This window comes from Microtus oregoni, unplaced genomic scaffold, assembly GCF_018167655.1.
Source record: "Microtus oregoni isolate MIOR12 unplaced genomic scaffold, Mior012 000023F_ref0000262, whole genome shotgun sequence".
In the NCBI taxonomy this organism is placed as follows: domain Eukaryota; kingdom Metazoa; phylum Chordata; class Mammalia; order Rodentia; family Cricetidae; genus Microtus; species Microtus oregoni.
In genome coordinates, this window is record NW_024543082.1 from 14,276,186 (window position 1) to 14,299,144 (window position 22,959).

At 39.8% G+C, this 22,959-nt stretch overlaps 1 protein-coding gene across 11 annotated transcripts in view; it reads left to right on the forward strand.

The window, feature by feature from the left end:
- Positions 1-15,274, forward strand: part of Hhla2 (HERV-H LTR-associating 2) — a 78,327-nt gene extending 63,053 nt beyond the window's left edge. For 10 of the 11 annotated variants that reach the window (XM_041673449.1, XM_041673444.1, XM_041673447.1 and 7 more), the window contains 6 exons: positions 1,757-2,023; positions 2,828-3,145; positions 9,139-9,258; positions 11,188-11,295; positions 12,309-12,422; positions 13,424-15,274. In XM_041673449.1, the coding sequence (XP_041529383.1) occupies positions 1,757-2,023; positions 2,828-3,145; positions 9,139-9,258; positions 11,188-11,295; positions 12,309-12,400 (905 nt within the window). In that variant the 3' untranslated portion in view covers positions 12,401-12,422; positions 13,424-15,274. The remainder of the gene's footprint in view (positions 1-1,756; positions 2,024-2,827; positions 3,146-9,138; positions 9,259-11,187; positions 11,296-12,308; positions 12,423-13,423) is intronic. The other variant, XM_041673453.1, reaches the window with a different exon arrangement.
- The last annotated feature ends 7,685 nt before the right edge of the window (positions 15,275-22,959 follow it).

Consider the following 22,959-nt stretch of genomic DNA (forward strand, 5'->3'; position numbering starts at 1 on the left):
CATGGTTGCCAATGGTTAAGTTTATGTTTAATTAAACTAAAATGCAATTTAAACTTAAGAAATAATAGAAATAATATTGTGGCCTATTCATAATTAATCATACTACCAAGAATTCTTATTGATATGGCATGTTAATGTTGACATGGTTGAGATAGTATTCTTTATTTCACAGTAAATTTGCTGCTATTATGAATTTGCTGTTAGTTCAGTGGTATTTTTAGTTTTAAATATATATACTGTTTTCATTTATACAAATTTGCAATGTATTTTGATCATATCCAATTTCCTTCCCTGTTTCTAAACTTCTCTTGGATCTATTTTCCCTTCCCAACTTCCTGTTTGTTTTTTTCTTTCTAAATAACCCGCCGTACGTAATTAGTGCTTCCTGTATATGTATGAGTATGGGGCCATCTACAAGACCATGGCCAACCTACTAGGGGGTCATACTCGTAAAGAAAATGATCCCTTCCCTAGCTGCATCAACAGTAGCTCCTCAACCGGCATGGAGGCTCATGCCTTGCCTTCCCCAAAGTGGAATATCAATTGGCTTGATTTTTTGCAGGTCTTGTGCAGGTGACCATAGCTTTTGTAAGTTCATGAATACAATTATTCTGTCATGTCCAGAAGACACTACTTTACCTCAGTCCTCCACAACCTGTAATTTTTACAGTCTATCTTCCCTTCTTCTACTATGGCCACTGACCATTGAGAGGAGGGTTGTAACTTAGATGTCTCATTTGCTGAGAATAGATCTGAAGATATAATGCTGTTATCACAGAACATAAGGTGGTGACATGTACTCATAATTCTAACACTAGGGAGGCTGAAAAGATGGGATCTATCGCCAGGTGGTGGTGGGGCACACTTTAATCCCAGCATTGGGAGGCAGAGGCAGGAGGATCTCTGTGAGTTCAAGGATAGCCTGGTCTACGGAGTGAGTCTCAGGACAGCTAGAAATACATCCAGAAACTCTGTCTTAAAAAAAAAGAAAAAAAGGAAAGAAAGAATGAAAAAGAAAAAATAGGATCCATGACTTGAGGCCAGACTACTCCATAAAGAGAATCTGTTTCAAATGAAACAAAGCAATTATAAAACTATTGCATATGTAAGTGACTTTGTAAATAATGTAGAACTGCTTTCATATGCTTCAGGAAATCACAAAAATCATATGACTTATTTTATTGCAATATTTGCTCTACATTAGTGGACCGGAAGAAAAATCACATTTTTTATGTACTCTGGCAAGTGAATATGAGTGTATGTAAGTGTGTGTACAGCTAGTGTGTTCTGTATAATAGAGTGTTTTACAGTATTGTATGTATCAGGGGGATATCTTCTAATTTATTTTTAAAAATTTAATTCTTACTCTTTCTTTCTCTGACTCACTTAACTGTTTTATATCTTGACTCAAAATTGTACTTTAAAAAATAAAACTTAAGTTGACTGATTCAGTAGCTAAGAAATCCAGAAAGTGCTGCCTGAACTCTAAAGATTTTGACCCCACTTCCTTGCTTAGTGAGGCCATTAAATTTGTCAGAGAAGGGTCCAGAGAATAGTGATTATTTGTGTATCATGCATGTTCTTTCTATTCTTCCTGGAAAATAATACACAATCATCAGCTTCTTTAGTTTTGGGGGGGTTATTTTTCTTTAAGTAATTAAGAGATTTTGTTCGTAAAATTTAGCTTTTATTACAAAGGTATTGATAAAGAAACTAATGGCCCAGTTCTTCATAACTCACTGTTTGTTTTGTGCAGCTTTTCACACACCTTTAATAAAATATGAAAAGAGGAACACAGAGAGTTTTCTGGTATGCAGTATTCCGATTGTTTACCCTTGCCCACATATCATATGGAAAATGGACAATACAAATGTCTCTGAAAGCGATTCACAAGTAACCGGAGCTCCAGGCCCTTTTAATATTAGTAGTACACTGAATATTACAGGATCAAATTCGTCTTTTGAGTGTACTATTGAAAATTCACTTCTCAATCAAACATGGAGAGGAGAGTGGACATTGGCAGGTAGGTTCCACTAGACTTTCTGTGTACATATTAGTGCTATATTAGAGGCTGGGAGGTGCTGGGAGATAGATCTACAAGGAAACAAGAAAGAAAACCAACCTGCAGAAGGGATAATTTGACTACATAGGTTCTAAGAATCAGCTCCTATTCATAAAATAGTATCTCAGTAGGCACTTTTACACTGAGTGAAAACACTAGAGATCTGTCCATGAATGTTTATTCTTCTATGATTCCTCCTCCAAACAGGATTTCCCACCTGCACAGGAATATGTGTCTTTTAGCAGATCACAGCCCCTGATTCTCTGCAGTCAAAAGACTTATTAAGTTTAACTATGATTATTGTTGGGTTTTAAACATTGATCTCTAAAAGCATTTTTATTTTACTTATTGGGGGCAACATAATGCTAGATTGAGCATGAGGAAGTCAAAAAATAATTTGCAGGAGTTGGTTCTCTCCTTCCACCATGTGGCTCCTGGGAATTGACCTCAGATTGCCAGCTTAGCAGCAGGCCCAATGCTCCAGATTGCTTCTTCAGGGTAGAAGAGCTAAATTCCCGGAGTTTTCCCTCTCTGGAAGACTCCACTCCAGCACAACTTGAAGATCTACTATAACCTTAGAGGGAAACTTTAAAATAGAACCTGGGCAGCTTCTCATGTGTGAAACTCTACAATACAGACACGAGAATGCTTTTCCCACAGACATCAGTACTGTAGCTTGTATTCTTTCCTAATCTTAAGTGAAATTTACAAAATCCACCCAACAGTTTGGTCTTTACGAGTTTCCTTTTTTGTTTCTGTTGTTAGGTAGTCATCAGAAGATTGAACGTGACTCTATTTCTCTCTGGTGTACAACCAGCCACAATTTTTCTCTACTAAATCAAGACTTCCAAGTTTCTTGGTCCAAGGTAGTAAATGGGGCATCCTTTGTCTTGGATTGGCATCCGAACTCTTCACAGGACATAGCTACTAATGACCCTCAATTCTCAGGGAATAAAGAGCTGAGATATAATAGTGACTTCTCCTTAATATTGAAAGATCTTCGTGCTTCAGACAGTGGGGAATACTTGTGTAATGTTTCTTCTATTGAGTACACATTACTCACCGTCCACAGGCTAAATGTAGGTAAGTTGCAAATAGGGCACATTAATTGTTTTTGGGTGCTGCAACAAAGGTTTGTTAAGACTTTTCCCGATGTCATTGATGGAGATACCTTTGCTCATGGTGGTAGATGATATGCCATCTTTTGATCAAAGTTACTCTTAGAAGATTGCCTTTTCTTCTTTCTATGTTTTGAAATGAAGGAAAACGTGCATGTTGGTGGCTCTAGTACCTTCAACTCCTCTTCACTGCTGTGTGTACTATACACCTTCATGTTGAGGAGTTGAGGCTGTAGGCACAGAGGAAATTAGAGTTGGGAACTGCTGGATGCTGAGAAACATAGTAATGTCTGTTAATCTGGTGGAAACAGCCACATGGTATTTCAAGCATGAAGAATGTGCCTGGTTCGGATCACTTTTCACTGCAGACAGTTGCCAAAATTCTTTTTTTTATAAGAACTATTCCTAGTCCACTGACCAGACTCGGAATGCATGACATGAAATTGGCTTCCTGGGTGAGGTGGCTGGCCTCCCCGCCATTCTTCTACCACCCTGGCATAGAGGAAACACTAATATCTCTCTTTCATCCCTTGATAAGGATATTTGAGATTATTAAAATTATTACATGTTTCATAAGTTTTTAGTTATCCATGTGTTATGTTGCTTCCAAAGAAAGCTTCTATGCTGAATGATAAAACTTCTTTTGATGATATAGGATGAAAAATAAGGATGCATTTAAGCTTCCTACTTTTCTCTCCAATAAGAGTGTTGGTTTTATGTAAAACACAGTAAAGCCAAAATTCTATTTTTAAAACTGTTGCCTCATACTGGATTCATTTTGGAGTATAGAAAAACAATCAGGAAGCAAATGTGTGAAGACTATATGTGCCCCATCTTCCTAAGCAGAGATTCAGTTTTCAGTGCCTCCAAAGTGAAGCAACAGGAAAATTCCATCTATGGAAAAGTTTTTTTGTTTTTGTTCTTTTGAACCTTGCATCCTCAAATATACCTTGTCAAGTATGGCCAGGGAAAGAATCTTCCCACACTCCCCAAGAAGAGTCATAGCAGAAGCATTCTATCAGGGAAGAGACCAGAATGAACAGTCATGGTATCGGAAAAGAATTTTTCACTGAGGCTTGTTTTCTTAGTTCCTTTACTATTGCCATGACAAAACTCTATGTACAAGACAACTCACAAAAGGAAGCATTTAATTTGGGATCACAGTTCTAGAGGGTTAGAGCCCATGGCCATTATGGAAGGTAGCATAGCAATGGGCAGACTAGCATGGTACTGGAGAAATAGCTGAGAGCTTACATCTGATCTACAAGCAAATGACAGAGATAGAGAGGGAGAGAGAGAGAGAGAGAGAGAGAGAGAGAGAGAGAGAGAGACAGAGAGAGAGACAGAGAGAGAGACAGAGAGAGAGAGAGAGAGAGAGAGAGATAACTAAGCTAAATGGGAAAGACATGAACTTTTGAAACTTCAAAGCCTACCCACAGAGACACACCTTCTCCAACAAAGCCACACCTCCTAATCCTTCTCAAATAGTTTCACCAAGGACCAAGCATTTAAATATAAGAACCTGTTGGGGCTATTTTTATTCATACCACTTTTCTTTCTTTTTATTTGGCCTTCTTTAAGAAATTTATTCATTTCCTCCAATTGTTTGTTTGTATTTTCCTGAATTTTCTTGAAGGATTTATTCATTTCCTCCCTAACGTCTTTAATCATCTTCATAAAGTTGACTTTAAGGTCTTTTTCTTGTGCTTCTCTTGTGTTGTAATATTCAGAACTTGCTGTAGTAGAATAGTTGGACTCTGGTGGTGACATATTTCCTAGACTGTTATTTCCTGTGTTTTAATGCTGACTTCTAGACAGCATAAGAGTTTGTCTTTGTTGAGTTTGTCTTTTTGGATGGGTGTTTTGTTCCTTGGTTTCTGTTTCCTCTCTGGTCTTATGGTCTGGGTAGCCTGGACTTCTTCCAATCTGTGTGGTCTCTGGTGGATCGGGGAGTATCTGTTCCATTTGGAAGTTAGGAAAAAAAATTAGGAGGGTGCGGGACTGGTGATGGAAATGAGGAAACTTGAGATGGTGTATGATTGGGGGAGTTTGGTGGGCTGGCAGCATACTTGGGCTTCTCCCAATTCCCTGAGCAGGGAATCTCTGGCCCTATTAGAGGTTGAAGCACAGAAAGTAGGGCACGGAACTAAGGATAGTGTGGGGAGGTGCTGAGATAGTGAGAAAGTGTGGAATTTTATGGGGAGGGGTGACCACCTAGACTTCTCCCAGTCTGCAAGGTCTCTAGTAGAGTGGGTCAATAGTTCTCCTTAACTGTAGAGAAAAATTCCACAACCTCTTACTCCTGTATCTTTCCTGACTTTAAAACTAGAACCCTGTGGCCAGTGCTGCCAAGTTCTGCTGACTTTTTGACCCCCTTTGAATGGCACTAACTTAAGTTTCATTTGTTGTTGCTCTTTAGGATCAAGTTCTTTCTTTTCAGAAGCTGCAGGACTCTGAGTGGGGTCATGTTTTCCAAGCTCCTATAATAACAGCCCACTTAGGCCTGCTTATAGTATTCAACCCCTTTCCTAGTCCAAAATCCCCAAATCTGCTCCATTTCTTCAAAACCAGCATGGTCATGTTGGTCACAGCACGGCCCCACTCCTTAGTACCAACTTCTCTCTTAGTTACTTTTTCTATTGTTGTACTAAGATACCATGACCAAGGCAACATATAGAACAAAAAAGCGTATTGAGAGCCTTACAGTTTCAGAGGGTAAGTCCATGACCACCATGACAGGGAGCATGGCAGTAGATCAGCAGGCATGACATTGAGCAGTAGCTGAGAGGTTACATCTTGATCTACAAGCATGAGGCAGTATTGTACTTTGAATAAATATGACCCCAATTGACTCAAGTGCTTGAATGCTTGGCATATAGTAAGTGGCACTATTATGAGTATTAGGAGGTATGGCCTTGTTGGACTAGATGTAGTTTTGCTGGAGAAAGTGTTATTGTGAGGCCACAGCATGCAAACTGGAAATCCACTTTGAATTCCTAGTGTTTAGATCTGTTCAGTGAAAGTTTCAGTGAACTGAAGGGACCTAAGTAATCTTGTCTAAATTGTCTTTCTGAGTTAATATGTGACTTTTTATCTATTTCTTCACTCTGGAAGGAACTACAAGCCAAAGAAAAAAATGTGAAGTAATTATATTGTTCCAGATCTATTTTCAGAAGGGAAAACATACATCTGGATACATATTAGAAATTGAACTTGTCCTCTCTACCTAAACTCTTCCTCCTCACAAGAGCCAGATATTCAGAATTAACAACTGAATGAAAGATTAATATTTTCCTTGTTAGAATGCAGACTTATTAAATAATAGCTGTATTCAGAACTGTTTCTTTGTGACATATAAATAGAGATAATCATTTTAAAGAACAATGCATAAACATTGTTTCTACCCTAATTCAGCCTTTGTGCTCTAATACCACCTACTATATGGTAGGATTGTAAGATCAGCTGGGTCTCACTTTAGTAATCCAAACCCCTTTACCAGTTTGCTGGAGGAGGCTGCTTGCTGGTTCCTGGCTGCTTAGACTCCCATAATAATCACACAGAAACTATATTAATTAAATCACTGCTTGGCCTATTAGCTCTAGCTTCTTATTGGCTAACTCTTACATGTTTATTTAACCCACCTCCATTAATCTGTATATTGCTACATGGCTGTGGTTTACCGGGAAAATTTTCGGCATCTGTCTCCAGCAGGGCTACATGGCTTTTCTTTGACTCCACTCTTTCTCCCAGCATTTAGCTTAGCTTTACCCACCCAGCTCTCTTCTACTCTATCATGGCTCAAGACAGTTTCTTTATTAACCAATGATATTCACAGCATAAAGAGGGGAATCCCACATCACCTCCCCTTTACTGTTTAAACATAAAAGGAAGCTTTTAACTTTAACATAGTAAAATTACATATAACAAAAGAGATATCAAGCAATAATTACAGTTACAATATTTATATCTACTTTATATTTTATTATAACTAAGGAAAACTATAACTGTAAATATAAGTTCTTCAACTCCATCAAAGACTCCAGAAGGAAACAGAAAGAACATTGTAAGCAACTTTCAAAATTCTAGGAATGACAGAAACATCTTGCTACTTAGACAGTCATGCAAAGTTTTTCTGTACTGTTGGGTCATCCATCTTTAGCCTACAGATCCATAGTATCCAGCAGACCTTTCCATAAAGCAGGAAATTTTAAAGACAGTTTTGTCTATATTGGCAATTTGTCAGTCACTTTTTTCTGTATCCCAAAGAACGTCTGGGAGACTCTTTCATGAAACTGGAACCTTGAAGGATCATCTCACTTTTAGGCAAGTTCAGCAGTCATCTCTCTGTGGGTACTGCATATCCATTTTATGCAACAGTCCAGGAAAGAGCACTTTCTTTCCCAAATGGCTAACCAACTCCATAAGGAACCTCTTCGATACCCATCTTTCTCTTGAAGTAATTGGTGCTGCCTAGAGCAGATGTGTCTCATTGTCATGAAAAGTCCTAAGTACTTAAACATTTTAAATGCCATATACTGAAGGTCTCAAAAAGATTTGAAGAATATGTATCTAATTGAAATATATCTCTATATATCTAGAAAACCTAACATGATTACAACTTAACTATTATAGTTGTTTTTCTATTAACCTGTATTTCTTAATTATACATTACACTTTTAAATGAGTTGCACAAACATAATACCTTAATCAAGAGCAGAAATATGTATAACAAAATTGACCTTAAATTTGTATAAATAAGCCAAGATCCATACCAATGCAAATCTCTATAGCATATTCCCCCTTTAAATGTAAATAAACATTTATAGACAATATTTGGGAATATGGGTGTAGTTCTGTCCAAACTTTTTTTTATGTTTATTGGGCAAAGTAATTTTTTTGAGGGGTGTTCAAGGCAACATTGCTTAACTGTTTTCTTGTGTCCAGGATTCCTTTTTAACTTTATAGGTTTTATGTAGATTTAGTTAACCACATTGACATGACAATTTGTTGTAGGAGACTGCTTGTTGGTTGGTTTCTGGATGCTTAGACTCCCGTAATAATCACACAAAACTATATTAATTAAATCACTGCTTGGCCCATTAGCTCTAACTTTTTATTAGCTAACTCTTACATATCAGTTTAATATATCTCCATTAAATAACACAGGTCAAATAATAGTAGGCTAACCCCAAGATAAACCAAACCAATTCTATTTTTCTTTATTATAAGGGGCAAACTCATGAAACAAGAACAAGAAGTCCAAACCCAGTTGAGTAGTACAGGAACCATAGAGAAAGCAAACCCTGGGCCACCCCGTGTTTTTCTCTGGGTACCCAAAAGGTCATGCCCTAACCTGGTCTCACCTCTTAAAGATTATTGGCTGATGAGATTCCCCATCAGCCCCAGGCCTTTATCTCATTACTATGAACATCCTATCACTCTTCCCTTAGGACTGTCTTCTCCAGACCAGTGTGGAAAGATTCTTGCATGAGGGTCTGAGGCGAACTACAGGCTAACACAGGTTTCCATTCTTAATCTGTCCTTTTTCTAAAAAAAAAAAAAAAAAAATTAATTTCCTGATATGATATAAAACAATAGAAAATTAAAATGCAGAGTTGAGTGCTTGCTGTTTGAGCTTTCAAACTTTTTTCTCTCCTAATTTTTCCATCTACCTAGACCGAAATTGATTGACCTTATAGTGTCCCTAAGTTTCTTATAACAGAGAGGCTGAGAACAGCCTCATATTTATACCAATGGTTTACTTATGCTATTTCTTTTAAAATTTTTTTGAGGGATTTTTTTACTCTGTGAATCATTCTCCATATTAATTCTGTCCCCTTTGCCACTATTACCAATCTTAAAATAGTAGACATCTGTCTGGGACACTAGCCTTCTCACGTTTGTTTCACTTGGTATGTTCCCTTCAGTTCACAGCCCTTGTTGCTTTGTTTTATTCAGCCTCCAGTCTTTCACAACGAACACGTGTTGGAACTTGGATTTCATTTTTACTGCTTCTGATGTCGCTAGCAGCATACTGCTGTTACTCTAAAGTGAGAAGAGACTCCAATGACGCTGAAGGTAATATGGAGAATTTGACTTTAACAAAGCACCTATATTACTGCTGGCTGTGGATGTAAACACCTTATTTTTCTGCAAGTCATTCTAAAATTTATCAAAATCCATTAACAGTCTTTTGCATTTTCACCTATGCATTCTGCTTCTTAAAATTTGTTCCGAGCAAGAGGTCAGAGGCACGTTAAGGCATATATAAGCACAATTACTGTATCTTCCTGTGAATATTTCCAGGTTTTCACTATTTTAATCACTAGTAGGGAAGATGGTTTAATGAATTGAACATCATAGGTGCTCTTTTACAAAAAATTCAAATTATTATTTAAAATAGTAAACAGAATGATCTGATCAGCTTGCACTGAAAAAATAGCTAGAAGGAAATAAAACTAAGCTGTAAAAAGTTTTCTTTGTAGTGATTAGATCATGGATTTCCTTGTTATGATTCTGCGTGCAAAAGACATGAGTGGGTGAGAACCCAGAGGCCTTAGGGTGGGCGAGAGACAAATAACACCCTGCAGACAGAGCTTAAGTGAGGAGTTTATTGAGATAAAGGAAATGGGGGAGGAAAGAGAGACAGAGAGAAAAAGAGAGAAGGGGACAGAGACCTGCTTGTCTCTTCTGAAGAACAGTGGGAAAGAGAACTGAAATGGGCAGAGCTTGTCTCTTAAAGGAACCTTTTGCACGTGTGCACAGATTACATAGTGACATAGCAGTCATAGGAACCTGGGTGGGTCAGGATACTGCCTGAATGCATCCTACCAGGTGACAGGTCAGCATAATTCCTAAGTCCTAATTCTCCACCCTCCACCTCATGCAGGTAATTCCTTCATGTCCCCAGACTCAGCTGTGTGCTGCACAGACCTTGTTCTATGTATGATGCTTTCAAAAATTGCTATAATTTTGAGTCATTTTTTGAAATCCTTGACATATCAAAAAATGATTTTCTTAATTTTTGTGAAACAAACTTGAATTGTACAATAATCACTTAAAACAATGCCTTCAGATACTGTGACCACCCATCCTTAGATTTCTATTGAAATGTGCATCAATGATCAGAACTTGACCTGGAAGGAATCTGTTCAAACTAGGGATTAGTTTACTTCCACAATCCAGGAAATGTGAATCCAGGAAGGTGTTCAAGCACCAAGCAGACTCAGGAAACAGGTCTGTGTGACTGTTCACTAGCTATCCCTGTGCCCACTAGTGTCAACAGCAGCACAGTGCTTAAAAAAGCACCATCTGGCCCCCAAGAAAGCCCTGGGTTTCCTGGGGGCTCAGATAAATCTCATGTTCCAGGCATGTGTTTCTTGCAAGTAAAAGATTTTGGTTACTGGAAAACCATTATTGAGAATGAGGTTTCAAGGTGACATCACAGGATCATTTCACCAACTTTGACCTTGTGATCATCCAGTCTAATAAGCAGGCTGGCCTTGATTGTTACCCCCTCCACTTAATTGACTAGAAATAATCAGAGATGGTGCATCTCAAGTAGTCTAACTTGTTTCCGGGTCCATCCTTTGGGTTATGATAATGGTCCTGTGGTTGGATTAAATTCAAATTATGGGAGATGGGGTGTCACATGCTGCTTAGCAATGACAGCTTCTGCACTGGAAATCTGCCCACATCCAGGTCTACAGAAAAACACAGAGAACACTCAGAACTTACAAAGTTATCATAGAATAATGCGTTCACCGCCTCCCACCCCCCAGCTTTCCACACCTGAATCAGAATCGAACTTAAACTTGAGGTGTCAAGGAGAGAGAAGAGTTCCCCAATCCTGCAACTGGGAGTCACATCAAATCACTCCCTTAGGTTAGAGTGACCTTCAGTGAGAAGACACAGCCAAAGTAAGAAGAGTATGCAAGGGAGAATCTGGGGGGCGGGGGATGCATACATACTTATCCCTTTCTTCCCTCTGATCTGCAACCAAACTAGGGACTAGCACATACACATACTCTGCCCCTGGAGACCAACGCGTCCAGGTTCCCCAGCCAGAGGAAGAAGTGCAATGTGGTTCTGACGAAGTAAACAATCTCAATTCAGGTAAGGGTGGTATGTTCTTCTTGAACATAAAGAGAAATGTTCTTTATTGTTATATGACACCTGATTGCCCTGTGATACTCTGAGAGTGTTATCCTTGAACAGGGGAGGGGATAAGCAGGGCCAGCAACTACCTGACATGAATTAGCCATAGAGAAGCCAGGAATTTGGATGGAGAAGATGAAAAGGAAGGAAATGGCATTACTAGAGTTTGGTGCTTCTTTTTAGTTTTTGGGACAAGTGGGCCAAAAAGCAATTTCAGCTGGTTGCTTCTCAGGTTTTCTGATCTAGCAGATTTTTACACCCCCCATCTGACTTCCAAGTCTTTGTTTGCAAATAGAATGATAGAAACTTAGTTTACACACACATATCGAGGTTGCAACAATGCTTAAAATATCAGTGGACTCAAGAAAAGCCACTAAGTTGACAGAAAAACATCCCTACACTTCTGTAGTTAGAGGTAATGAAGATATATTTGGAGCTCTTATACTAAATCCTATAAAATATAACCTGTCTCCAGGTTCCCGGTTGTTGTTTAATATGCTATGGTTCATATGTTTTGATTTTTAATTCAGTTTTCTATTGCTTAAAATGCTCTTACTCTAGGCTAAGTTTAGATGGTTCAGAGTTTTCAGCAAGGCTAAGAAAGAAGGTCTTCCCTGACAAATGGCATTCTATTCTTGTCCCCTAACTGCCACTCTCAGCCCTTCCTTTGCAGGATATTTCCTTTGTTAGTGCTTGGTGGAAACCTGGCCAACAGCTGTAGTGAACCAAGAATTTCTCATTGTTTGACTTGTATTTATTCTCCTCTTTGGAGCACTTGAATCAATCATAGAAACGCATTGCTACTTTGGATGCCATATTGCTACAGTGAAAGTATTTTTAATATTGTTTGTTGAGATAATATGTAAAGAGAAAAGTAACCAAGGTGATTCTCATGATTACAAAGAAGTGGGAAAGAGGAAGATTGCAAATTCCTAGAAAGAGAGATTTATTCTGTTCTTTCTTTCTTTTAGAAACACACCCTGTCTCTGTTGATGAGAGTGCTATGAATGGTGATAACTCCAATGGATATGACATACAACATTGTGGGGACCAACAGATGTAAACGTATCCCACCCAGACTGGAGGTCAGAGAGTTTGAGCTTACTTTTGCTCTTTCAAAGTTGTTGACAACAGCTGTGGCTACCAATCCTGACCTAGGGTGTGGTTATTTGGTGTTTTAGACATTAACATGGCCCATAGAGGTGGATGCGCTCCACCCTGACCAAAGGTCAGAGAATTCAAACCTATTCCTGCTCCTTCATTACACAATAGAAAATTTTGACATACTTCACACACAATGTATAGTTTAGTTTATTTTGTTGCATCATGTTCCCCTAATCTGAACATAGGTAAGGAGTAGAACTGAGACTTGATCCCAGCACTCGGGAGGCAGAGGTAGGTTAATCTCTGTGAGTTCAAGGCCAGCCTGGTCTACAAGAGCTAGTTCCAGGACAACCTCTAAAGCTACAGAGAAACCCTGTCTCGGAAAAAAAAAACAAAACAAAACAAAACAAAAACCTTAAAACTCAGGGACATCTAGAAGGCAGATTAAAGTTGGCTGACATGACCCAGGCTGTATCACTATTATTTTATAACTGATTCATAGATCTATGATCACAAATATAGTGATGGCTTGGATCTCCCCATCCCCACTTGTACAGAACCAAGTAACATCATTGCTTAAGATAAAAGTGGTTATTCTGACTTGGTTTCATTTTCTTGCTTCTAGTCTTCTTCAGAAGCATCAGCCAGCAAGCGAAATCTTGTGCTTGTCTTACAGAAGAAATCCTCTGTTTGATTTCCCCCATTTACCTGCAGATTTACTTGACTGACATAATGCTCACCTCTCTCACTGTCATTTCAGGGGATGGCTTGTCAGATTTAACAGTTCTCACATTCACAGACTTGAATGCAGCCCTAAAGCTCATGTATTAGAAACATTGTTTAATAGTGTTGGAGGGCAAACCCCTCAGAAGAAGCAATTGTGTTGAAAACTTCCACAACATTATGGAAGTAGGTTAATTACTGGGAAACTGGTTTGTTCTAAAAGTACATTCTCTTTCTCTTGACCTCTCTTGACCTTCAGACTTTTGCCAAGGGATGCTCTACGAAAAAGGCTCAACCCAGATGCTAACACCTTAATACTGGACGTCCAAATTTGAAGAATTATAAATAAATTTATTTTCTTTATAAATTACTCCCTGAGCAACAACACCAACCGAAGACCTCCAGAACTGTATTGACTCTTCAGGATGTAAACGTCAATTGCAGATCTGCTACCTTCAATAAAACAATGGATATCTGTGTCGAGAGAATTCCAGCTCCACTTAGAAAACAAATGTCTTATAAATGGACATCACTGGTGTAGCCAGGTTAGGATGTTACTGTGCATTTCCACCAGTAACTCAGTAGAACTGTACAATTAGAGGTTGCTTCAAGTTCTGAGAACAGGTGGGAGCAGGATTATCCTTAGTGGAACTGTAAAGAGCTATTTACGGTCTGGAAACAAGACAACCGATATGATTATTATACCATAGTCTTAGGTAATGGTTGTTTGAGCAATACTGATTAGCATTAGGATGAGTTATGGGACTCTGGAGAGTAAGAATGTCAGTGTCCCCAAGACTACTTAGGGAAAGAGATCTCATCATCACTAGAACTGATCTGTCTGCTGGGAGTGACAACTGGTGACACCAGGCTAGCATAGCTGCTGATGGATAGATTTGAGGTCTATTTGAAGAAGGCTTTCTGGCTTAGTTGGCATCTTGAATCAGCCTTCTAAGAAGGGGAGAATGTAGAGCCCGGCTGGTTTGATGATCTGTTGCCTTCATTTTAATAATCAATTTAGAGAAAAAAGATGGATGTTAGTATTTGGAAGTTTGTCAATATGATATAACTGCACTTTTATTAACTTAGATAAGCAAATTTTTGAGATTGTAGTTGGTTTGATTGCCAACTATCTAGAGTTTTTTTTATCATTTGATATTGGTATCATATTTGTATACTTTGTATTTGTATTGATAACTCTTTGTATAGTGCTGTGTAAGATATTCATAAACAGTAATGTGTTAAAGATTCCAATGTAAAGAAAAACTCCCTTGAGATAATATTATAATTCAATCAACTGTAATAACCCTGGTACCTAGTGAGGCAGTAGTTAAAATTAGCCTATGAAAAATACAGGTTGGCAAAGAAAGAGTCAAGAATCACTCCAGTCAAGGCCAACTAAGACTCACTGCCAATTTGATGTAGTGACTCTTCATTGTCCAAGAGTAACTTATGGCTCAGTATAATTCTAAAACACAACCCTGGGCAGAGACTTAAAATGCTGATTAGACGTATGACGTGAGAAGTTGCAAGTTGAACATATAACAGATTGAGTGTGCTTAGAAAAGTTAGCATTATGCAAATAGATAAAAAATTCATGCTAAACCAAGAAAATATTCAGAACTCTGGCTGGAGAGATGTCTCAGTGGTTAAGAGTACTCGCTGCTCTTGCAGAAGATTCATGTTTGATTACCAGCACTCACACGGTGGGTCACAACCATCTATAACTCCAGTTCTGAGGATTTGACACCCTTTTCTGACTTCCATGGGCACAAGGCAAGCACGTGGTATATAGACATACATGCAGGCAAAATATTCAGATACGTAAAACAAAAAGCAAAATACATCTTAGAAAATAAAGTTCACCCCAGGAAGCTTCATCAAGTCCCTGCCTTTGTAAATTAATTTTTTGCTATTGCTACAAGTGTCCCACCTGCTGTTTATAATAAAGGCAGATGGGTGACAAGAAAGAAAGAAAGACAGAAAGAAAGAAAGAAAGAAAGAAAGAGAAAAGTTTATAGTGAACAAAGTTGCTAGGCTTCCTCCATGTTACCGCCCTTGGCTCTTCTCTTGGAAGAATATTCTCAATAAAGTAACTCTGATTTAGCTATACCTGTGTTTTCTGCTCAATCCTTTGTGGATATAAGGGCCTGAAACCCCTATAGTGATGTCCTCGCAACCTGACATTAACTGGTAATGTCAGTTGGTGAACTAGCCAGGAGGCAAGATTTGTGTTTCTAATCTCTTAAACTTCCAACTCATTTTGGGGTGACTGATAGGAGCTGCTTCAAACTGTGAGCAGAGGGAGGGGACCATTCAAGGGCTATTGGGACACCAGCTGCTTGAAAATCACCTGGACAGGATTATCTGGTCATGTGCCAAGGTGAGAAGTTAGTCCTCACCAAGGTACCCTTCAGAACAACACACTGTCCCACTCCTCTATCAGCTCCCTGTTAAGGACTAAAAATGACAAGGAAGCCTTGAATATTTTCCCCATCTCTCTCCCATAATGAGTCTCCTCCTCAGCCATCCTTTCCTTCCTGCTTCCTCCCTTTGCTTTCACCTCCCTTCACATCCTCGCTGGAGACCCTTGGCAGAAGGCGGAGGGAGCTATCTGGTGCTCGTGGATAGTCAAGCACTAAGGATTCAAGTCACAGTGGCCAGGAAACCTGGGTGTTTGGGAGTCTGACCTACAGGCCCAGATGTAATAAATGTGCCATGCATGTGATAGGGCAGCCCTAGGTCTGGGGATATCCAGCCCAGACTGCCTCTACTAGATCCTGAACTGCTCCCCTGAGCTGGTGGAACCTCCCATGCCTCTCCCCATTCTCAACCTCTTCTGGACGCCTTGCTGAACTTGTTCCGTGTATCCCTACTGTCTTTCTATGTCACCACTCTCTACCAATTTTCAGTGTGTGTTTCTGCTCATTTACTGCATGCAATTCTGGCAGCAAAAGTCTGGATTTAGTCTCCCAGGTAGTAAGACACTTCCTGAAATGTGATGTTCATGAAAACACATGAATGGCAATATGGAAAAAGAGACCAGAGCCATTTGTGAGGACAAGCCTCTTCTCTGATGGGCCTAACCTCTTGAGCTGTTTGAGAGCCTCAGAGGAGAGACACTTTGTTCCATCCAAGTAGAAAGACTTAAGCTGAGAGATCCCTAGAACAAGGGCTTGTATCTCAGTCTTGTGATAGTTACTGCAGAATGTGGTCCCTGGACAGATAACACAGGGGCTGAACATGCAGCATTCCAAATTCTCGACAGGCATTGAAGGGGTGCTTCTTTTTAATTTTGAAATTATAATGAAATCATGTTATTTCTCCCTTTCCTTTTTCTCTTTCCAAATTCTTCTGTGTCCCCCTCTTTTTTCTCTTTCAAATCCATGAACTCCTTTTCATTGCTTGTTGCTATACATATATAGGTATATGCATATATATTCTTAAATACAACCTGCTCACTCTTTATAATGTAACTTGTAGGTATGTTTCCAGGACTGACCATTTGGCATTGAATAACCAGTATGTGTTCTTCCTGGAGATTATTTCTCACACTCTCAGCATTACTTAGTCGCCTATTGTTCTTTGTGTAGGGTTGAGGCCTCCTAATCTTTCCCACACCCATTTCTGTTGAGCATGTCTTTGGTGTGGTCCTTGTTCAGCTCATGTGTAGGCAGTCATGCTGATGAGACTTTATGGGTGTACCTTCTGACATCACTAGGAGAGAGTCTCATGACAAACTCCCCAGTCCTCCGGCTTTTCATTTTGATGGTTCAGTGAGCCTTTGTAGCCAGCCACAGCTTCTTTACGGGAATCCTCTTTCACAATAGAGAGAGCTGGACTTGGTTCTGACTGCTTTTTATACCTCAAAGGGGAAAGATGACCTGGGTGGAAGTTAGGGGACATGCAAATGAGTGACTTGCTCAAACCCTATTGACCATCTTCCCACAGTACAGACACACCCAGATCAGGAAGCACTGCTTGGGATTACAGAACCCCCGGAGATGCCATAGATCGTGTGCATAGACTCCTAACAGGGATGAAAAATACACTAAGAAATCTGTTAACTCTGGCAAGATCAGAGAGGTCACTTAAGGAAGGGGGTGTTTCTCAACAGGCTAATTGAGCTCTTTACAATATTAAGGTTATCCAAGATGCCCTTCCCTCTGCCTTTTATCTCCTGAACAGGAAAAGATATTAACCTAAGTCTACTTAACAAGCTTCACCTCGCTACTCCTTTTGCTTTCCTTGGGGCCTTTCTTTCACCTCAAAGATGTAGAGGTGTAAACTTTCTACTCTGCTCAATTAATTGCCCAGACTGATTTAATGTAATTCTGTCATGTATGTTTATAATTGCTTTCACATAATTGTTTTTAGGTATGATTTTTGCCTGGGCCAAAACTCAATCTGCTTCCCAAATTGCTGAAACTGAGTAGTAAGATCCATGATAGTTAAATCTTCCTTTCATATTCCAACTTACTTTATGATGAAATTACTATTCTTGGCATGCCTAACTTGAGATGTAAAGGTAAATGTTTCCAGGATGATTTTCATTATATTTATTGATTTGTTTTGTGTGGCAGACGTGCATTTGCCATGGTGTATGTGTGGAGGTCAGAGAAGAGATTTCTGGAGGGAGTTGATTCTCTCCATCTAACATGTGAGTTCCAGTGATTGAACTCGAGGTTTTGGCTTTGACAGCAAGCACCCTTACCTGCCAAGCCGGATCCCACCCTCTATGATGCTTTTTAAACTTGCTATTACGGCACGAAGAAATGGGAGCTGCTATTGCCTGTCTGCCTGAGCTTTCTTTCCCCGCTGCTTGCTACTGTTTTTTTTTTTTTAAGAAACACAAAACAGATTATTTTTTTTTACTAAGACCTTATCTTGACCAATTTTAGATTAAAAAAATCATTTTAAGACAAAATCATTGGTGCCTACGCTGTGTGATCTGAATCTTACAAATGATATTACATGAACTTAATCCTAATATGTTTAAATACAGTTGAGATCCAGTTCCCTTTTACAAATACAGTGAAAGCAAGGCTTGTCCTCATGGTTCTTCATGCTAATGTGTAGAAGTAACCAGATACACTTGAGAGAAGGAAACGAACACAAAATGAAGCAGACACACCAGACCTTTATCCTCCCTTTCATTAGAGCAAGCTAGAAATACCTCTAGGAGTGTTAGTGTGTGTTATCTGCATTTCATGTGTAACTTCCTGTGTTTTCATTGGACTAGACTTTTTTTTTTTATTAAGAAAAACCATGTTTTCTAAAGACAAAGAAGATAGATGGGAACCATGAAGAAAAGGAAGTAGAGAGCGATAGGTGAGGTATGTTTTTTGGTAAGGAAGGTTAAAGGTAAAAAAGCAATGGCTTTAGAGGAGACTGGATTTCACATGGTAGTTTTGACCTAAGCAAAGGAATGTTCCAAAAGGGAAATAGAAAAAAAAAGGGAAGACAAAATGGGAATACTTATTCATATTACAGTAGGTCCAGGCAAGTCACGAAAGGGTTTATGAACTATAGAACTCAGTGACTAGAAATGCACGTGGTTAAGTTTACTATAGCTAATGCTAATTAAAAATTCTAAGTGTCACATCTTTGCTAGGTAAGTATTTCATGGGTCAGTATGCCCATTTGTCAGGAAGGAGCTGCAAAAGGATGTGGGGCCACTCCAGACACTCCAATTCTTCACAACAGAGATAAAACAGAGACAGTCCAAATGTCCCGGGAAAGTAACCGCAGACAAAAGAACTAGCCAGATTGATAGCCGAAACCATGAGGAATAATATATTTCACCAGGCTAATAAGGTACCTGCCACTTCAGAGAAATCCCAGACAGAAGTTTCTAAAGGGTAATGCTTGCCATAGCTGTGGAAAACCAAAACACAGGAAAAGAACTACTCTCCAACAGTGTTCTAAGAAAGTGTGGCTTTCCCCACTCTACAAAAGAGACTGTCCCTCTGCGGAGAGGACAGACCTTCAGACACAATGGTGGGTGACATTCTTAAGGACAAAAGCTGTCCCTGGTTTCCTATTGAAAGCTGGTCTCCAATGAGTACAAATGACCACCAAGGTGCCCTGGATAACTTTTAATGTGACAATAAAAATGTAAATGTGGCCTCACTTGGTAGAACTAGAACTCCTTATTAAATAACTGTTGGAAATGCCTCAAAGTTGAAGAAATCCTTGTTGCCAGGCTCACCTTGTCCCATAACAAGGCATAACACTGGGAGTCCTCACCTAAAACTTAAGGGACATTCCCAACACTCTTAGCTGACTTTCCTCCACTCTCTAGCTAGCATGCAGATAAGTAGGACACTTACAAACTATAGCAGGTATACAGCAAAATGGGTAGAGGAAATGACAAAAATGGCCTCGATAACTGTCCCAAAATAAAACCTAAGCATATCTTACATAGGAACGAGAGAAAATGGGCAGGCAGCACAGCAAGGGTATAAACTTACTGAAAATGCCTGGTGGACTCAGGCTCAGGGGAGCATAAAATTCTATTGCTCAAATGAAAAAAATGTTAAGGAACCTCATAACTCATGTTACCTTCACATTCAGACATGAACTGTCCTACCCACTTGTCGTTTTTATTAAAGAGAAAAAGGACTATAAGGCTATGAGTCTATAACAGAAAACAGGTAGAAGGCTGTTTACTCTGTCTCTATAATTTACTTTTCAGGTAGAATTAAGCCACAACTTTTCTTTAAGGTAGTATAAAGGACAGGCCCCTTCCGGAGAAAAGATGAGCAATTCAGTTTGACTCAAATGTATCCCTGGAAAGGATGTTAACACCTTTTGCTGTTTTATAATGGTTTCTCAAGATGGATAGAGATCTCTCCTTCCAAATGGATAGAGATCTACCCCTCTATTTGAAAGAACTCAAATGTTTTTTCTCTAGAACAAAATCTCTCTGCTAGAGACCCCACAGCTTCCAGAATATGCTGAAGACAAAGCAGCTCACATCAATTGTAATGGCTCATCTTGCTTGTCTGGTTGACACATCTAGGAAGAGGAAAACTCGATTTAGAGACCATGCCTGCATCAAACTGGCCAGTAGACATGGTTGTACTGACATTTTCCTGATTGGTCACTGACATGGAAGTCCAGCCCACTTTGAGCATTGCTATTCCTAGGCAGGTGGTCCTGGACTATCTAAGAATGGTAGTTGAGCAAGGCAGAGGAAGCAAGCCAATAAAGAGGGTTCCTTTGTGCTCTTTGCTTCAGTTCTTGCTTCTAGGTTCCTGCCTTGGCTTCCTAGACTCCATGTCCCCATCAGTCAAAACTCTAATTCGGTATCCCGTGCTTGGAGTAGCCCTGACATTCAAGAGGATCAGTTTTGACCTGTCTGAACCAACGCTGGTCATTGTCATTCTACCTCAAAATTGGCTCAGCACAGGGACACAGCAAAGTCTAGTTAATGAAGCAGAGTAATGCTACTCCTGTGGAAGGCTAGGCAGGCATATATATTTTTTAAATGTTCAAAAGACCCAGATATTGTATTAGGAGAGGAGTCTGAGAACTGCTGTGGTCCCTATGCAACAACGAGAGACACAAATCTAGAGACCAAAGCCCCACACATGTAAGTTGTTAGACAAGAATGGCCTTTTGGTTGTTTCTGACAGTGCTAAGCCCCTGAATTAATCTCAGAGCCTCCAGTGTGAACGAGATTGGGGAGAGAGGCAGAAAACCCAAGAATGACAGAGAACAGGATCTGTAGTTGAGATCCAGCCTTACGCCACTGTGGGTGCCAGTCCTCACTTACTAGAGGTCAGCTGAGGAAACAATCCTGGATGTGGACTGAGAATGGAAGCGGTCAATGAGGAGCAAACCAGACTGTCCCTGATGTGTGAGCTCCAGGGCAAAGCAAGGAGTGCTTCGCAGGGGTGCGGGTGCCTTGGAGCTGCAGAGCAGCCCCTCTGGGCCTCTGCAAAGCTGAAGGAAAGCTGCAGAGTAATCAATCTTGACAGCAGTCACTGATCTTTGCCAGCTCGAGTTTTTGGCCTCTGGTTATACTGTATGAGCGATCACAGTGCCATTTACTGACCTTATGAGTAAGAAATGAACATCTGCTCCTTCACATTTGCTTAATCAGTTGTGAGTTTTTCTGTTGGTAAGTGGGGGCCGCTTGTTGGCTCCCCAGTCGCTTAGCCCGGAAACAATCACACAGAAACTGTATTAATTAAATCACTGCTCTAACTTCTTATTGGCTAACTTTTACTTATTAATTTAATCCATTTCTATTAATGTGGGTATTGCCAAGTGACTGTGGCTAACCAGCTAAAGTTCTGTCTGTCTCCGGTGGGGTTACATGGTTTCTCTCTAACTCCTCCTCCTCCTTTCTCCCAGCATTCCATTTAGTTTTCCCTGCCTAGCTCTGTTCCTTTATTAATCAATGATATTCACAGCATACAGAGAGGAATCCCACAATCATTTTTTCTGGTGACCAGCTCCCACACAGAACCCCACATGGAGGAATTCTAGGATGCCTCCCTCTTGCTTAGCAATGTTGTAGGAATATGAAGCCTACATGCGCCCGGCACTGTCTTGGGTGAAACAGTTTACCTTAACAGTGAAAGTCTACAGGAACTTCCAATGTGTGCTATTTAGGAAGGTCTTAATTGCACATTTGACATGCCTAACTGGGGCAATGTTGGCATCATAGTGCTTAGCCACTAGAGCTAAAAATAGAGTAACAAATGAAAGTACCTGCTAAGCCGAGTCAGCTAACTTCAGTAACCACTGCCAACCTGCCCTGCCTTAGGCCCCTTGGAACACAATTAGCCTCAAGATGCCTTCTATGAATCTTATATATTAAAAGGCAACAGGGAATAAAAGAATTATTTTCCTAGCATCCAAGATTAGGAAATTCTTGTATCTGTTTAATCTTTTGTGTTTACTTTCATTTGAAGATCAAAAATCTCCAGTAGCCCTGAAAGCAATGGCATGGCATTTAATTTTTACATTTCTTTAATCACCTTGTGTAAGTGCCCTCCGAGTAACATAAATATGTCTTTTTCAAGTGTTTCTTTCAAATGCAATTTAAGTTTTGATTTGTAGTTTAGCAGCTGCCTTTTACTTCTCTGATTGATCTTTATGAAAAAGAAACTCCTTATTCTTCTTGAACTTAGAAAATAGAGTGTATCTCAGTGTGTCCTGTAAAATTCAAGAGACTTTCCATATGAAGGCAGGCCTTAGCTGCAATCCATGGACTTCCAAGGAAGGCAGGGAATTGAGGCAATTATCTGTCTTGCAGAGCTGGCCCTGGTGACTCACCCTAAAACATGCTCTGTCCCTCTCCATCTCTGCCCCTGCCCCACAGGGGGAAAAGATTCTGCAATCTTCACCAGTTTGCTCCTGACACACTTGCACCAGGAGACCCTTTCCCTGCACTGATGGCAGTTGAAGGATTTTAGGCTTTTCTTCTGTGAATGGGGAACAATTAGTCATCACACTGCCCAGCAAGGTTTTCCTGTTCAGCTCCTGCCAGAAGCAATTTCTACCTCACTTGTTTTATTCATTCTTGGACACAACCATGACAAGGTGAAATGCATGGATGTATTTTGGAGGCCCTGTGACCTCCTGTAGCTGAGTGCATTGGAGCACACGGGAGGTGCCTACTTAAGCAAATTCTTTGTATGGCCTTTCTGGGCAGGCTCTGCCCAAGAGACCCAGAATCAGTGGGGTAACACTTCTCCAACTGAGGTTAGCATTCAAGCATTCTCCAACTGAGGCCAACATTCAAGTCTAGATCCCTCCAATTGGGACTTGAACCTTGAG